At 32.4% G+C, this 17,786-nt stretch overlaps 1 protein-coding gene across 5 annotated transcripts in view; it reads right to left on the bottom strand.

Moving 5' to 3' along the window:
- LOC128243159 (adenylate cyclase type 2-like) overlaps positions 1 to 17,786 on the bottom strand; it is a 65,965-nt gene that overhangs the window by 31,935 nt on the left and 16,244 nt on the right. For 3 of the 5 annotated variants that reach the window (XM_052960735.1, XM_052960734.1, XM_052960736.1), the window contains 3 exons: positions 6,832 to 7,259; positions 5,910 to 6,050; positions 1,029 to 1,385 (listed from right to left, as the gene is read on the bottom strand). In XM_052960735.1, coding sequence (XP_052816695.1) covers positions 1,029 to 1,385; positions 5,910 to 6,050; positions 6,832 to 7,259 — 926 coding nt within the window. Of the gene's footprint in view, positions 1 to 1,028; positions 1,386 to 5,909; positions 6,051 to 6,831; positions 7,260 to 10,685; positions 10,921 to 16,037; positions 16,556 to 17,786 lie in introns of those variants that run through there. The other 2 variants (XM_052960737.1, XM_052960738.1) reach the window with 2 other exon arrangements.

The raw sequence follows: 17,786 nt of genomic DNA, 5'->3' as shown, positions 1-17,786 counted from the left end.
AAATGGTTTGGGGTCAGATGCTTTTGTTGTAAGATACTCTTCAGTTTTTTTTATTGTTTTCAGAACATAACATTTGGTATTTTATTATCACATTTGGGAAAAAAAGTTTCGGTTTTACAATTTTGAATAGGGCCGAATTTTGGCAATAAATTTGTCAGAAAACAACAACAACACTAAAGCCATTTTTTATCAGTTAATGGAAACAAACTTAGCTTAACATTAATTAAGCCTGGCAGGGACATGCCCACATCGCTACACAGATGCGTATATTCAGTAAGATGCAAAGTGCACTGTATTTCACATGATTTTTTTTGTAAAAGGCTTTTAAGTTTTTTGTACAAAAATCCCCTGCCTCTGACTAGCCTAACATTTATCTTAGCCAGGGATATATGGACGTTGCTTCACAGATGCATATTTCAGTAGGATGCAAAGTGCACTGTATTTCACATAAGGTTTTTTGAAAAGCTTTTCATTATGGCCAAGGGCTTTTCAGTTTTATCGTCCAAACCTCCCCTGCCTCTGACAAGTTCAGTGAACTTAACCCTCAGTCTCATTTAGTTACTTTAATAGTTGTACACTCATATTTGGTAAGAATTATTTTGCAAAGATAACACTGTAACCACTTCCAATGTGACCTCCGCTATTTATCAAGACAGGCAGGTGGTGACAAGTCTCAGTACAATGACAACCATGAAGCGCAAATGTCAGAAAATAATGAGTAAATTTAATACAGCGTTATTACATTTGTTTATATCCTGGCAACTTAGGCATAGTTGCATTCTTATTACATAATGTATAATGACCTACATGTGTTTATTCAAAATTTGTTTATTTTGTGAAAATTAGTCTCTAAAATTTGTTTATTTTGTGAAATGAGCCAAAAATATTAGGTACTTGACGCATGCAATCATCTTTTTATAAACAATTCTAATTTGATATCATGAAAATGGAATTCCGGTTGAAATTAGCTACTAATTGAATTTAAACACTTGTTAATAAGACATTCTACTGCATGTTAAAAGTTATACCTGATAAGCCAGGTTTTCTCTGTGAAGTTCCGTGGTAAGTGCTGCAACCAGGATTTGTAGGAACATATTCAAGAAACCTAGCCCGACAGACAACAGTTTTGGCAGAGGTAGCATCATATACTGCACAATGATGAGATAAAATACTGCCGGAAGATCATCACTGACAGACGTCTCTGGAAGGGCTGCCGAATAGGCAGATATTATAAGGGTCATGTTAAGCCATACAGCCAACGAGAGCAAACAGGGGGCTCGACGGAACAGTTTCTCAGTGATGACTAGTCCAAACAGCACCCCCGTAATAAACAATCCCCCACACATGATAATGAATGCTGGCTCTGGGTTACCTAATCGTGTGACCTGAAATATATAAAACAAGTAGACTGTTATTCTATAAAAACAACGTTTTTCCCTGTGTGAACTTTATAAGAAATGTATCATGTAGCCTCGCACAATAATACCGAAAATTATTGCAAAACTTCCTTAGCTGGCGTATAAAATAAAAATTGACCTAGCTATGCCCCTGCCCTTGTTCAATGATGTACGCATGACTGTTGACAGCATGATGTGTACTGACATTCGCCTCCCTGTCATCTTATCAGTGAGCGTACTGACAAAAGTCCTTATATCACTATTTTCAATTGAATACATCTAAAACCTATCTGTTATATAACGAAGGTACATACATTATCAGCAAATGAATTAAATTTGTTGATGAATACATACTTAAAGTTTGCTAGGTTTTTCATTCATCAAACACATACCATTGACATGACAATTTCCAGAACTGTACTTCATTACCAGATTGCATGGTTGTGTTTCACTAACGAAACCCCTGACACCAGCATTTCCATATCATTAGTTAATTAGTATAGAGTTGGACTGCTTTGACATTGTCGCATATTGGTGTTCAATACGAATCAAAGGCACAATCACGTTTTTGTTCATATTAAATAACTTAAGAACTATATAGGTGCCGCTGCATGATTTATTTTATGATAAAAACTTGTGTTATATATCTCTGCATTCTTTTTTTTTCTGCTGGACATTAAGTGTAACTTCAAAAGAATTTTGTACTTTATAATAATCACATAGAATAATTTCAGATTTGCATGATCAAAATAATATTCCATTTAACATTGTATCTGCCATTATACTTGAATACATTATATAAATTATGGCATATATTTGTAATAAAACTGACATTTTATGTCAAATAAGCTTATAAATACAAGGGGCAATGTTGTACGCCCCCTTATAGCCAGATTTTCATGGCGTCTATTTCATTAGGATATACGTTACATGGTTTATGTGGGCAGTAATTAAGAATTACATTTTGTTACCATATATTGTACAGTTTTGAGCAGAACTATAAGTAAAACAGATAGTCTTGGATTCAAATTTCTGCACAATATTCGTGAAGATAGGATAAAAAGGTTGAAATTCTGAGAGAAAATATGAAGTATGAAGTTCTGCATTGGGATTTCTGTTAAACAGTTTATAGAATAGCAAGTGGATATAGCTGTTGACAAGTTTGAAAATTTTATTGAAAATGTATAATATATATATATATAATATATATGATAGGGATTTTTTCTCCTAGAAATTTTTGACCTAGTGACCTAGTTTTTGACCTGAGTTGGCCAATATTCTTAATTGTTCAAGACAATTTATGACATAGAAAAAAAAAATTAATGCAGAATTATAAAAAACTTTAACACAAAATGACATCCACACGCTCAAACCCAGGTGGGCAAACCACCCATTTTACTGCCCATTAACACCTTACCACCTGTTTTTCACCAATCTTATATAACCCATTACTTTTCGTTGAAAATAACGAGTCTCAGGCTAAGGTTCTTTTACCAATTCAAACCACATACAAAAAAAATCATGCAGAAACTTAAAATGACATTCTGATTTTGTACTTAATGTCTTTTTTTGTACGCGAATACACTTTAGAAGTAAGGTCATATAAAATGTATACAGACTAGCCCTTGGCCTGTATAAACTGGTATTCAGCATAGAACAAGCAAGAGTGCAACAAAACCAATGCCAACACTCCCCTGATTTTTTTTCTTTTTCAGTCGAACAAGGGGCATAACTCAACAATTATCAGAGCCAGAGTTATGGGCCTTGCTATGCATGTGTGTTTAGTCATTGGTAATATGTATACTGACATTTATTTGAGAAAATAAAATGTTTTTTTAGTTATAGCCAAGGTTTAAGTTTTTGGACAATAAATCGGAAGTCGGCAACAACATCAAAGCTGTCACAATACCTCAATTTTTTCTCTTCAGAAAACAGACAATCCAAAAACGATAATTTTTCTAAAAAAAAAAATGATAAATACATGTTCTTCATGCAGCTTGATATAGCAATATCGGCACCAGTCAAAGGATGGGGCTTGGGTCAATAAAGTGGTTTAAGTTCGGCATTATTAAAAAAACGGAAAAAAGGGGATACTACTTACTAGTCAGGAATTAATTTCATCTAATCAATTTAATAACACATTTAAATTCATTGATCAACCATCGATAGGTAAAAAAGTTAGTAAAGAAAGTCATTCTGTGGCTATGATTTTAATTTAATGGTATCTGATAAATCATGATAATGATAAGAAAAAGAGGTTGGGCAAGGCGAAATAGAGGTAGGGTGTACCCCACCCTTTGTGCCCTGCACTGTTTTCACAGAGTTCAATCATGTATTAAATGGTAATGCACTAACTGCTCCACCTTGTTCAACCCCAATGCATAATAATCAGAGAGTTTATAATTCTAAAATTGATATTCCCTTTCAACCATAAAATACAATACATGACCGCGCATTCTCGTCAACAAAATCATTCTTGTAAACACACCCATTTCTTTACTTAATCATAGCTACAGCACAGGAAACACATAAGTACTTAATAATTGTCTTAACAGACAGTAATTGAATAAATGGTCTTCCGAAAATATTATCTGTTAAATTTCTGATCTATTTAATAAGGAAGCTAGCGACCGAAACTCCTTTCTTTTAAGATATTATAGCTGAAGCTTTTGACATATAGGTCAGATTTTTAATTCTTAAGTACACTTAAGATTGTTCAGCAAAAGATTTACAATTCTAATCTTATGTAACCATATGCTAACTAGATAGAAATTCAGATTATAATTGCATCATAAAATTTGTCACCTTGTTGAGGACTGGTAAAAATAGTTTTATAATTTTATGTACAATGTAATTCAGGTTTTCAGATTCAAGGGATCGCGAATCTCTCACTATTTGTCAAAAAGCAAATTTTAAAAAAATATCACTGGCCTGAATGCATTCAGTTTTGAAAAATTTGTAAAAAACCTTTAAATTCACATATTTCAATGCTTGCACCATGCCGCAAATATCCAATGAAATTAATCTTTTCTTTGAAGTCATTAAATTTGTACTGTGTTTAATTTATGTGTTTCAAATAAAAAAAATAGAAGAGGCGCTTGTGCAGCTAACAATTCTTTTAACTATTCTATCAATACTGTTAATTCTTTCATGTAATAATATGGCATGATATCGCACTATGTAACAGTTATAGAGGCATTCGTGAGGCAATGAGTACTGAACACTAAGAAAGTTAACATTTATGTTACTTTGGTATTCTAAACAATTAATTAGTCGCGAATGCCTCTATAGCGCACATGGTGTAGCTTCTAAATAACTAACTAAGTTGTCCGGTTTGCGCAGTGGTTAGCGCACTCACTTCTCACCATGGCGACCCGGTTCGATTCCCAACCTGGGCGCATTTGAGTTTGGTTAGTGGTCACCAAGCTCGGGGTTATCTAGTTTCCACAACAACACAAGACCACACTCTCGCACAACATCGTGCCATCAACAGTGACTTAGTTATAAGCTATCATAGCTTTCTTCACAATAATTGTAAAATATATAACTTTTAAACTAACAAACTTAATAATATACCAATTAATGACTAAATGGAAATTTTGTGGTTGTTCTCTCCAGCTGTCTTCTAAATGATTATATGTCAAACCTACCGATATTCCAAATCGGGGGAGGCGTAAATCAAAACACTAAATTTTCTCTTTTTTTTCCCTAAATGCTGCTAGTAAGGTTTGATACAATATTAGTATAATTCAGCATTATTCTAAATGAAATCAGTCAGATACTATATAAAATGATGTAATACTGATTTGATAATGGAGATATATTTTGCTGCCTTGCGATAAGAGTGTCCCTTAAATTGTTTCTTCTGTCAGATTATAAGCCAGCACATCAAGACAAAGTTAATAAATCGCGCAATTTCAAGAGTTAATGCAGTACTTAAGCCAGTTCTTAAAAATCGTTCCTTATTTGTGAGGGGGATTTATGCGTCAAAAAACTAATAACGATGGAATCTTCTAAATTTTGATGTGTTTTTATTTGTCATTAATGTAACCCCCAGTCTATATTATTCTTGCAGAATCTTCGCTTAGAAACTAAGGGAAAAGTTTTCGATCATGCTCAAGTATTTTTATCATGTAATCTATGTATATATTCTGCTAACTGAAAATAATGTTATCAATCTTCCACTTTATTTAGTGTTTCTGCTCATGTCTCTGTCAATGGGATTGCCAGTCTGATAAATTCTGATAATAAATCGTTTAGAAAGCTTCCGATGCAAACAACTGCCAAAGTTCATTGGTTTATTATCTGGGTTGTTCAGTTGTTTACGCATACATGCTGGCAAGAAGAGAGACATTTGGTGCCTAACACTAGAATTGCTATTATTTATTTTGGTCTTTAAAACAATTAAGGCAGGGACAGGCTTTGCCCAGCCTGCCAACTTCAAAAGTTTTAGAAAAAACAAAAATAAACAATAGCTTTTACTTATACAGGATCATGATTTTTATATATTACCTTGTTTTCAGCAAAGTGCAGAATGATGGTTGCCAGGCAGGTTGCCATGACAATGACCAGTAGAATGACCACAAGTGACCGCCGCATGGACAAACAGTAGTCCTGATACATGTCTTCAATGTCAAGCTGTTTAAAGTTTGTCTGAAAGGAAAAATTACATGAATTAATTATTTTTCAATAACAGATTCACTTACTAATTCAGTAAAAACGAGAGAACCTCAGAGGGAACGTCAACACTCAACCGTTTCTTTCAGTCAAACAAGGGATATAACTCAACAATAATAACAACAATTAGTTGTATGCCTTGCTGTACATACATATTGGTTCCATCACTATGTTTACCATTAATTTAGTTTGAATAGGTTTCGTTATGGCCAAAGTTCAAGATTTTGAGTGACAACAACCACATCAATAACAACGCCAACACCGACAAGAAGGCTTAAAGTCTATGACAGTACAGAAACACAGGCAATTTAACTGAAGCACAATTAGTTCAGATGCCAATATTTGTTGGTTTTTGTCAGTTGCTCAAGGGCTATCACTCAAAAAAAAAATATTTGTTAGCCAGAATTAAGGGACAAATAACTTAGCTTCTATTTAAACCATAGTTATTTATATTATACCTTCATCTTCAATAATAACTCTTGTTCTAAGGGTTCAAGGTTTTGTACAAAATCACTCATGATTCAAGGATGTCAACACCATAGGCTTAAGTTTCATAAGAATCCAAGGAGTGGTTTCTTTTATAGGAGAGATTTGCAACAATAGTATGGCAATGTTGAACATCTCTCCTTAATGTGTTAAACTGCACTTGGGACTTTTTTGAAACGACACCCTATGTCATAACAACATCTTGAATATTTTCAATCAAAATGGATAAGCTAAAAAATTAGTTCTCAGAATACAATTTATTTACACTGACCCTGATTTTGGAGAGTGAGAATTCATCAAACAGTGATGACATTTTGCTCGCTGACCGAAGTTGTTTACGTTTAACTTCAACTGATTCACCACGCATTAAAGCTGAAAGACCGTATGCCTCTGGTTTGTCCTTTTTTGAGGAATGTTTGAATAAAAATCCATTGCTTTTTGCGTTATTATTGGCCTTATCACTCCTCGTAGTCTTGTTGCTACCTCGTAGACTCGAAGATTTCGATATATCCCCCATGTTATCAATTTGGTAGTAGGCGTCGACAGCAATTCCGTCGGAAAAATGGGGTACAATCTCCCCGTTGATAAACAAAGAGTCCCCTATGGTTGCTATAGTGACATCGCAATCCTCGCTGACAGGTTCCAGGCTGTTACATTTGGCGAACGAGTGGAACCGGTCTGCCGTCATTCTTTGACCCCCTGTAATGGAAAGGAAAAGTTCTGTTGTTGGTTTTGGTTTATGTTAAAGCATATACAGAAAAGAACATACCGGTAACATTTATTTCCAAGAAGGTCATTGACCCATCTGGCAAATCATGTACATACAGAATTGCAACAAAAGCAGCAATAGCACAATTAACACAATTTATGCAAAAAATTATAAAATAAAAAAATAATAATAAGTACATAATAATACAGATCGACATAGAGAGGTTACATACTAGCTTATATTTATCTATGTCTTCATAGGAGTACACACTTACATTTTTCAAAATAGCTTAATTTTCAATGTAAAATAGTTCCACTTATTTATGCGTACTGGGACGTTGTATATAGTACATGTATTATGATGAATAAAATGCAACATGCATATTTCATTATTGATTATATAATAATTAATGTTTCTAGACTGTTTTGATTAAGATGATTGTTGAATAATTTATGACAAGTTTAATGTTATAATCTAGTGGGTTCATATTTGACTTCATTCGATACCAACTAACCTTTGTTCTAATAACATTATAGCCTAATAATGACTTGCTTAAATCTTTCTGCAATCCTTTTAAAAAATCAAAGAGGGATTGTTTATCAATTGACACCTGTTACTCTAAGGGTATGCATATCTCTTGGACATGTCTTAAAACATGTTGTAACAGTAATATGCATTTTTGTAATTCCTTTTTTGTTCTATAGCTTTGTTTTTTTTACTTGTTTCTTGTTTTTTTCAGACTCGAATTGGCAGCTGTATTGTCAGGACCTCCTGAGAGAATGTTTTATTTAAGACTTAATCTGTGGGGACAATCCATTTTGTGTTATAAATATGCGTTGGTTATCCAACTAGTCAAAAAAAGTTGAGCAACAGTGAATTTAAGGACTTCCTTAAATTAAATTAAGGGTCGAAGACTCCCACACCGACCATTGCTGGGGACAACTTCTTAAGTTACTTAACATTTCGACAGAATAGTATCCTCATAGAACATTCTATAGTGCATTGGTTGCTATTAAGCCAATCAGAGACAAAAGTTCAATGGCACCTGTATTTTGTTTTTAGCCTATATGACTTTCTTGATTCATTAATTCTGCCTTGACATCATATTACACAATCTTACTTACATTGTAATACATGCACTATAAACAATACTATTGATATATTCCTGGTAGCTAAGTTTTCTTAGAACCTTTATTTCCAGCTAACGAAATCCCCAATGAGCAAAGTCTATTAGTATGATGCTTACTTATTGATAAGCTTTTCTAGGTTTTACAACTTAATAATATAAACATGACATAAGAAAAATTATTTCCTGCCTTAGGCCAATATAAATTAATTGACAGATTTTCAACTTGATTTTGTTTAAAACGAGGGGAGGGGGTGACCATTCATTTTTTATTTCTTAGATGACAGTTTTCGAAGTTGAATGCTCTTTCTTTTTGCATTAGGGACCATATACATGTGTTACTATAACCACGAACAGAATCCAAACAAATCTCTTTTTTACAAGTGAATGTTATACATCAACACTGTAGGTATGAATAAACACCTTTCCAGGACAGTACTGGACCAATATGCAAATAAAGACTCTAGTTCAACATTTTAATATAAGTCAATAAAATTGAATAGGCGCGGCAAAAAAAGAGGGGGCGAACGGGGATGAAAAATCCAGCCATTAATTTATAGTCTCCTTATAAAAACAAATGTCTAATGTCCTAGAGGTGAACCAATCAAAGCTTTCTTGAAATGCTTGTTAAGTGCTGAGTAAACTTTCGAGAACTCCTCACGCTTTAAAGATCTGAACTTCTTGCAATATTTGCTAACTTTTTGTTCACTAACGATAAGATTTTAATATGTAAAAATAAAATGTTTTGTACGGCCAAAGAAAAAAAAATCTGTGTTTCTAGCAACACAAACACAACATCAGGCAAACCCCGAGATTTTTTTGCCTTATTTTTATTGAATTATAATTAAAATTGATTGATGTTTGAATGGATAAGACTTCCACAGGCAACAGCCATAAAAATTACCGTATGTTGATTTCAATTTTTAACACCTTAAGTATAAACAACAAACCATTAAAATATCATCCTAAATATATTCAACCTGTTTCGCTATTTGACTGGACTTAAAATAAAACTTAAAAATTCTCTTACTCTAAACCGTTGCCCTAAACTCAGACTCATATTTTTGAGGCCCTGAGTATCACCATAATTCATGTTTCAAAAATAAATGTCTCAACTTGTTTTAATCCTCTTATCATTTCGCTGTTGCATAACCACCCACATAAAAACCACTGATTTAGAAAATCATACACCATATTACATATACGGGGGAAATTATATACGAACATTAAATTTGAAATTGTAAAAATAGAACTTTATGTATTTGCAATAGTTCATTTATTCATTTTAATGTGGCATGAAATGTAAGTTCAAGGGTAAAAAGAGTTTTAAATTTGAATTCACAAACAACGCCTATCCATAATTATAATTTATATTGCAAAAGAGACATACCTCATGTAAAAGATAAATCAATTATAAAACGTATTTTCACAATTCATAAACTGAGTTAATATCCAATTTTGCAATCTTTCAGTTAGATAATTGTTAGGACAGCTACTATGGAAATATTAGATCATGATGCATTTTGCCCATCAATTTCTACAAAAAAACTATGAAAGTTATATTTTGCACTAAGACCTGAATATATAAAATTAATTGCTATATTTACATCCATTTTATTTTGCAAGGGGCTATTTCATCTTTGAATTTCTGGTCATGCTCTTTCTTATTGCATAAAAGGGCCATTTTTTTTATACAAAAAATTGTGTTTCTAGACAAACCACAAACATGCTCGTTACAAAACGATTCTTCATTTATACATGTGAACGTGAGACATGACATGATTCCGTAGGTATGAATAAACGCTGTTCCTGGACACTATCCGGACCAAGACGCAAAAACAGACCCTATTTCAGCATTTATATTTGAGTCAATAAAGTTCAAGGGGAGGAAGAAAAATAACGAAGGGACAGGCGGGGATGAAAATCTAGCAATAAATTTATAGTCTCTTAATCAAAATTATAGTCACTTAATCAATGTATTAAAGAGAACAAAAATAATAAATAACTCGACCTAAAATGCACCAATTCGGATTCAAAATTGTAAAAATGTTCTTGGGGGAGTACCCCACACACCCCTGACAACACTTTCAACCAAATAAATTTAGGTTCTGAAGGTGGGGCGCAATTCAAAAGGTTAAGCCCCTAAGTTACACAGGACACTCTTACGTCAAATCCTGGATCACTCCGAGAAATGTCTGTAGAATGCTAAGAAAAAATAAACAAGAGCACCAAAATTAATGTGTTCTTTGGGACATTATATTTAAAAATGTTTAAAAAATAAAGTTTTTACCTGAAAGTGGCTATTATAAACACACGTTTCACAATATCATTCAGAGCTCCTTGAAATGTCCCAGTATTATTATTCCGGAGTGTTTATTATGCCTGCGTCCCATTAAACACAACAACATCTGGCACAACGCACAAAAAGGTTGTTAAATGACAAAGTTAAACAAATTTCAGCACATCAAGCACTTTTATTTGCATCCAAAAAGGTTTACTTTCAAACTATAAGAACTTCCAATAAAGACAAGTGTTGACAAACTGTGAGCACTACAGGATATAACATGCCTTTATATATGGAAATAAAATAAAGTCATTACATCCTGATTTAATCTCCTTGTTTACTTGAACAAATCAATTTTTGATTATTATCAACACATTATCATCATTAATATCAAACAAAATTATTCTATATATAAGTAAAATTCCATTCATCTTTTGTTTTATCAACACATTATTTTTATCGTAAATCTGGAACCAAGAATTGACGACATAAATCGTCAAATTCCAATAAATGAACATTTAGAATAACCAATTATTACATTAAAATCGATAACATTGGACCAAAATTATTCCATTCCAGTCCTTGACATTATATCAACAGAATTTAATCATCATCATCTATAATATAAACAAAAAATATCTGATATGGAAGTAAAATCTCCACATGCTATTAACATTCACCTTGATTGGCAATCATGTGCACATGACAATGTTTTGCTTTGTCTGTTTCATTCAAATACTGCATGAGCCCACTTCTGAGCCAATAACATGACAAAGCTTCATTTTCTACGATATTGGACGTCTGCTATATACGTCTGCTATACAATTTCTAATTAATACAAGAAAGGACTCAGATTCGATGTGTACACCATGTTTTCAACTGTTGCTTATTGAAATTCAGATCGTGCCTCCACGTAATGAAACCCCACTCCCGTATTTGTATTCGCTGAAATTGTTCCAAGCAAACGGATGAAAAGTCAGCTAATCTCATCAGGGAACATGTTTAAAAGTCAGCACTTTTTGTGCTAGTAAAATCTCTGTATCTCGTTCTACATCACGGTTTAAAGTGTTGTCTTCGTTTCCATATATACATAAACTCCCATATAAAAAGGGTAATTTAAAGAAGAATGTGTGTAAGTGTGCTATACTTATCATCATGCGGATATATAACAACAATTATCCCACATGCTATTGACTGAATTTTGTCATTGACAATAATGGTGGTATGAAAACTTGTGACTGAAATTATTTTCTCTTGCTAAAATGGTTGTGTAACTCAGGTTGTTGGTGCTGTTACTTTTACATAATGATAAAAATGTTGTAAAAATAATGTTATGCATGTTGATCTAAAAGGTCTAGTCCAGTAATGAAAAAATACGAGCATATTTAATCATGTTTAACGACACAAATATCTGAATGATTTGCTGGATAGCATGTTTTCAAAAGGAATATATCTGAAAAATCATACTATTTCATTTAAAACATTCCATAAAATATTTGTATATATATATATATATAGTACCCTATATACTGAAAATAACACGAGGCAGTGGGCACTTTTGCAGAATTTATATGACAGATGCACAAACCGCAATGTCAGTTACTGTTCTGTCGTGCATGAAAAACGTGTTTCTCTATATCCTATATATTGAGAAGGCGTTTAATGGTACCGCATCATATTTATATACATGTAAGAAATTTTCATGTAAAATCAAACCTCCCTAATATGCAGAACTCTCTGCCCACGTGTCTAGACAAATTATTCAGTTACATGTATTATTTAATTATCATACAAACATCATTCACAACTTATATAGTTATGATGCGCCATATAATTATATGCGAAATTAATTTCTCAGTTGTCTTTATAGATTTGAATATGTAATAGTCACTAGACAATATTGATTAATCAACCGCATTAAATTAAATAAAATTAAATGCTTTAGTCAACAAGATACAATATGTATTATTTTAGATATTGAAGTATTTTTAGAAAAGACCGCATAAAAGTTTGCTTAAATACAAAGAAGAAGGAAAGTAAAGTATTTTGATGACAATGATCAAGGTCAATGTATGCTTTGTTAGATCAGACTTAATGTATGTCGGTCATTACATCAGACTTGGAACAAAAGCGCCACGTGTCGCAAAAAACACATCATTTTTTTAGGACACAAAGTTTGATGATAACTGGTTGTATGTTACACCTCTATTTCTGGAGTGACTGAGGCAACATGGCCGGCTATCAAACCTGACTGAAATATTCCGCCCATAGACATTCTGACCAAATTTCATGATGATTAGGCCTAAAAAAAAAAAAAATTATGTCCGTTTCGGGTAACCCGACCCTACCTATAAAAATGTGCCGACCCTAACTATTTTTTTTCCGTTTCTGACGAAAAAAAATATTCATTAGCGAATAGAGAGTTACGAAGGGTGGATAAATGCAGATTTTAATCAGAATTATTGTTTATATGGTAAAACAAAGTCAGGCATTAATGACAGTAATGTAGGAAAGACTGCCATGTGCAAGTAAACACTCTGAACATACGACAGATTTTGAAAAAAAAAAATTAAAAAAATCCCTACCTACCCTACCTAGAAATTTTGGGAAGGTTACCCTAAACAAACAATTTTATTTTTTTTGGCCTTACACAAAGGCTTGTAAAGTTATTGATCAGACCATACAGATTTTTTATAACTAAAGGGTGATAACTCTTCAGTAACTTTAGCAATAAGGCTGGTTATCAATTTTTACATTCTGACTAAATTTATTGAAGATTGGATAAAATTGCTTCTAAAGTAATTGATCTGACAAAATACTGGAGGCAGGACACACACCCTCCTGTAAGCCAGAGGTGTAACGATAATATATCCCAAACTACCAGTATATGAATAGGTGTGTAAAATAAGTTTCATGAACATGTATACATTTTGTTTCCTACAGTAAAATAAAATTTGTCTCGTTACAATCAACTTAACTAGATTAGTATAAGATTAGTATAAGTAGACATATAATGTGTAACATTATACACTTCACTGGCACTTGTTTGATTTTGCTTAAGTGCGAAATATGCAGTCACCATTGATTGTATGAAGTCAGCCATATCATAACCATTTCATACTATATGTATATTTATAGTGGTAATTAGACCAGCATTCATTTATCATCTTAAGTTATTTCTTAACTTAAGTCTGAATTTCCTAAATTGTTTATAGTCAAATTAATAGAAAAGTGTATTTAACATAAATGTATGTATTTTCAACGAAACTTAAAGTATTTCAGATATTATTAAAAGTTATTATAACATATAATAAGTTATATACTTTAAAGAAACAAAAACATATTTAGTTTATACATATTTGTTTTTCTTTTACAGAATCACTTTCAAGTACGATTCTTGAGTAGGAACCAGTACTGGTATCCATTCTGAGAGGCCTTGAGAAAGTACCCCTTCAGGGGATCAAACCCACAACATATTGCGTGAGACTGGTAGACACCTATACCACTCGACCACTCTCACCCCAAAACATTATTTCAACCCTTATATAAGATTATCATGTATTTGAGGTCTTTATGAAAATTCAATGTTTGCCTAGCTAGCTGCTCTTGGCTTGAATTAGCATCCAATTTTCATAAAACCTCCAAATAAACAAAAGGCTACTAAATATTAATTGCAAGATTTTCATCCCCGCCTGCCCTCTTTTTTTTCCGCCACCCTACAAATTTTTATGACACAAATTCAAATGTTAAACTAGGTTCTGTATTTGTGTATCGGTCTGGTACTGTCCGGGAACAGCATTTATTTATATACTTACAGTGTTGATGAATAGCATTGACAAGTAACAAAGGAGAATTGTTATGAGTTTGTTCCTGGTTTGTTTAGAAACACATGTATATGGTCCATTATGCAATAAGACAGAGCATTAACACATATTCCACACTGAAACAACCATTTTAGTAAAAATTAATGATAAAATGTCAACCCCCTCCCCCATTTAAAAAAAAAATGGATCAAAATCAAGGAAAAAAATAATATTGGCCTATAACCTATAACATGCATATAAAATATCTTATATTAGCAGGTTTTGATTATTATTAAAAATTAATCAATGCATAGGAGTTCCAAGCAACGCATACACTAAGTGCTCCGTGACATATTTTTGTCATACATAATGAACATTAATAGGCAAAATTAGCCTAGCTTACATAATTATATTACATACTTCCTCTATATCATGTCTAAAAAAATATTGCTATGAATGGCAAAATAATTCATAATAATTCTATATTTTGGACAATTTCAGTTATAATATATCATTTATATGCACATTGTGATATAACTTACAAAAAAATACTTTAAAGTAACTTTTAATAAATAAGAAAAATAGCTGTATTCATTCTACAGTAACTACCGCTCTTAAACATTGAGCCAGAGACATATCAGCATAATTTGATAGTCATTATCGGAGGGTCATAGCTAACCTATTCATGCGGATTCATAATTGTGCTAGGGGAGGCAGGAGCATGCCCCCTCAAAAAAAATTGGAAACCATGATGCAATCTGGTGCATTCTGGGTGCTCTGAGGTGCTTTATTTAGTACTGAAAAATGAACAGTTAAATGAGCATATAGTTGCTAACTTTGGCTGACTTTTAAAAAAAATGTCAGAATCATGTGAATTCAGCCACGTGCTTGCGTATAGGCAGCTACACACCTGACCGGGTATGCATCATTGTACCCGGTTTGAGATTGTCTTCTATGTTTTCGGCTACCCATTCACTCCCATACCAGAAAGGTAACAATTAAAATGGTTGTTTACATTCTATAACTACCATATGCGTCATAAATACAACTTTATAACTTTATTTACATATCACTATGCTTTTTATTGAATGCTGTTGTTTACCTTACATGGTACAAAAACGTTACGTCATCCACAACCCTTATAATTAAAACTATACACTTGCACCACAAGTGCGTGTGTACAATCTTGGGTTGGAGCTGTTACTTAAAACTGGATGAATAATTAATGGAAGTGGTTACAAATGTGTCCGACATAACAGCTCCTGTCAGGTCTTGATTTTTTCTGTGCCAGACATTATGTTATAGTTATAGTTTTTTGGATTTCTTTTTAAATAAACAATAACAGTTAGTTTTGTTTATAAAACCAGAAGGTCATTGCATGAACTGCTGAAAAGCTCAATTAATTAACAAATTAATGACTACCGGTAAATGGCAGCCATTTTTTTTCAGAAACTTTCGCAACAATTAAAAAAGAATCCATTTAGCTATCCCATTGGCAGAGATATAAGCAAAAACACTAAGCTCATTTTGAGAATGAAGATTTATTGACACTTACATTTTTCTATCCATTGTCTGTCTGTTAAAAGTTGTGAATAAACGTCCAAAATCTCCTCAACCGCTCAACTATTTCTTATCCGATCTAAGTTTACACTAAAAAAGCCTAAAATTATGTTGTAAAATTACAATGCGTATAATCCTTTTTTTATCTTATAAACTTGGCCAAGGAAAGTTGAGCAAGCACTCATAAAAGTTTAAGCTGATAGCCTTTTCTTGAATTAAGTATTCTTGAAACTTAAAATAGCACATAAAAAAACTGTGCATAATGTATACACAAAGTTATAGATGTCACACAAAATTAACACTTTAAACATATATATGTATATTTATATGAATGTATCCACTCTACTGATACAGGAAACAGTACTTCAAATAAGATGTCCTCGATTTACAAAATGTAACTGAATGATCAGCCTGCTACAAAATCACTAATTCACATCACACATACAAATCTAAAACTGATAGATGTGAACCGTTTATCACCAGCGTGTAATTTTCTCCCACGTAATAAATAAGTAAGTATAATATATTTCTTCCTTCTAAAAATTCTAAATGCCACAGTTTAACGCACCAGTTACAATGAGCTGTGCGTACTGTTGTTAATAACTGCTTTAAATTATACACATAGTTTGCTTGAATAGTTGTGTTATATTGGAGACCTTTTAATAAAGTAATTTGAGACCTAATGAGACCTTATATAGTAATTTGAGACCTAATGAGACCTTATATAGTAATTTGAGACCTAATGAGACCTTATATAGTAATTTGAGACCTAATGAGACCTTATATAGTAATTTGAGACCTTATTAAGTAATATGAGACATTATACAGTAATTTAAGACCCTTTCGTCAACTAATTTGAGGCTTTATTAAGTAATAAGAGACCCTTTCATTAAGTACTTTGAGACCTCATTAAGTAATTAGAGACCCTTTCATTAAGTACTTTGAGACCTCATTAAGTAATAAGAGACCATTTCACCAAGTACTTTGAGACCTCATTAAGTAATTAGAGACCTTTTTAAGTAATTTGAAACCCATTTATCACGAAATTTGAGACCTTATTTAGTAATTTAAGTAAATTATTATATATGTATTTTGAGACCTTTTAATTAAGTAAATAAGGTTTATATAATTTAATAATTTACTCACGCAAGCATACAAGTATCTCCAACACTGTCCTTCTCTGCTTTAAAAATCTAAAAATTTAGGCTTAAATAAAAGCAGAGAAAAAATCTGTGAAAATCAGCTTAAATTGTTTTGTGCACTGGTGAAAAACAAGCAATCATCTCTGATGAGGAAAGTATAGCCAGGATCTGTCCAAATCACCAACAACCGGACATGCTGTGTTTTAACTATCAAAGAATGCATCATCCTTGGCATTTGTTAAATAATGTCAAGATAAAGATTATTTTTTTGTTAACAAATGTTTTAAGACTGTTTTCAATATCTGGCAAATACAAGTATGAACATGACACCAAAGTTCTTTAGTAAGTTGTTTACATCATTTTTAAATGATATTATTCTAATTCTATGTATTTGGAAAGCTATAATAAAACCAGTTTTAATTAAATATAATAAATAATTTCCATGATTAATTCAACACCTGACATTGATATGACTTTTTAAATTTTAAGGTAATAAACACAAGGAATTAAGTTTTGTTTAAAGTAGAAGCTATGAAAGAAACCTGCAACGTACACCTCAATTGTTAATCCTTGACATAGGGTCAGTGTGGGGGTGGGGTTTG

This window comes from Mya arenaria, chromosome 8 (genome assembly GCF_026914265.1).
Source record: "Mya arenaria isolate MELC-2E11 chromosome 8, ASM2691426v1".
Taxonomy (NCBI): domain Eukaryota; kingdom Metazoa; phylum Mollusca; class Bivalvia; order Myida; family Myidae; genus Mya; species Mya arenaria.
Note: the sequence above shows the minus strand (reverse complement) of the source record. Positions and strands in the feature narration are given on the sequence as shown.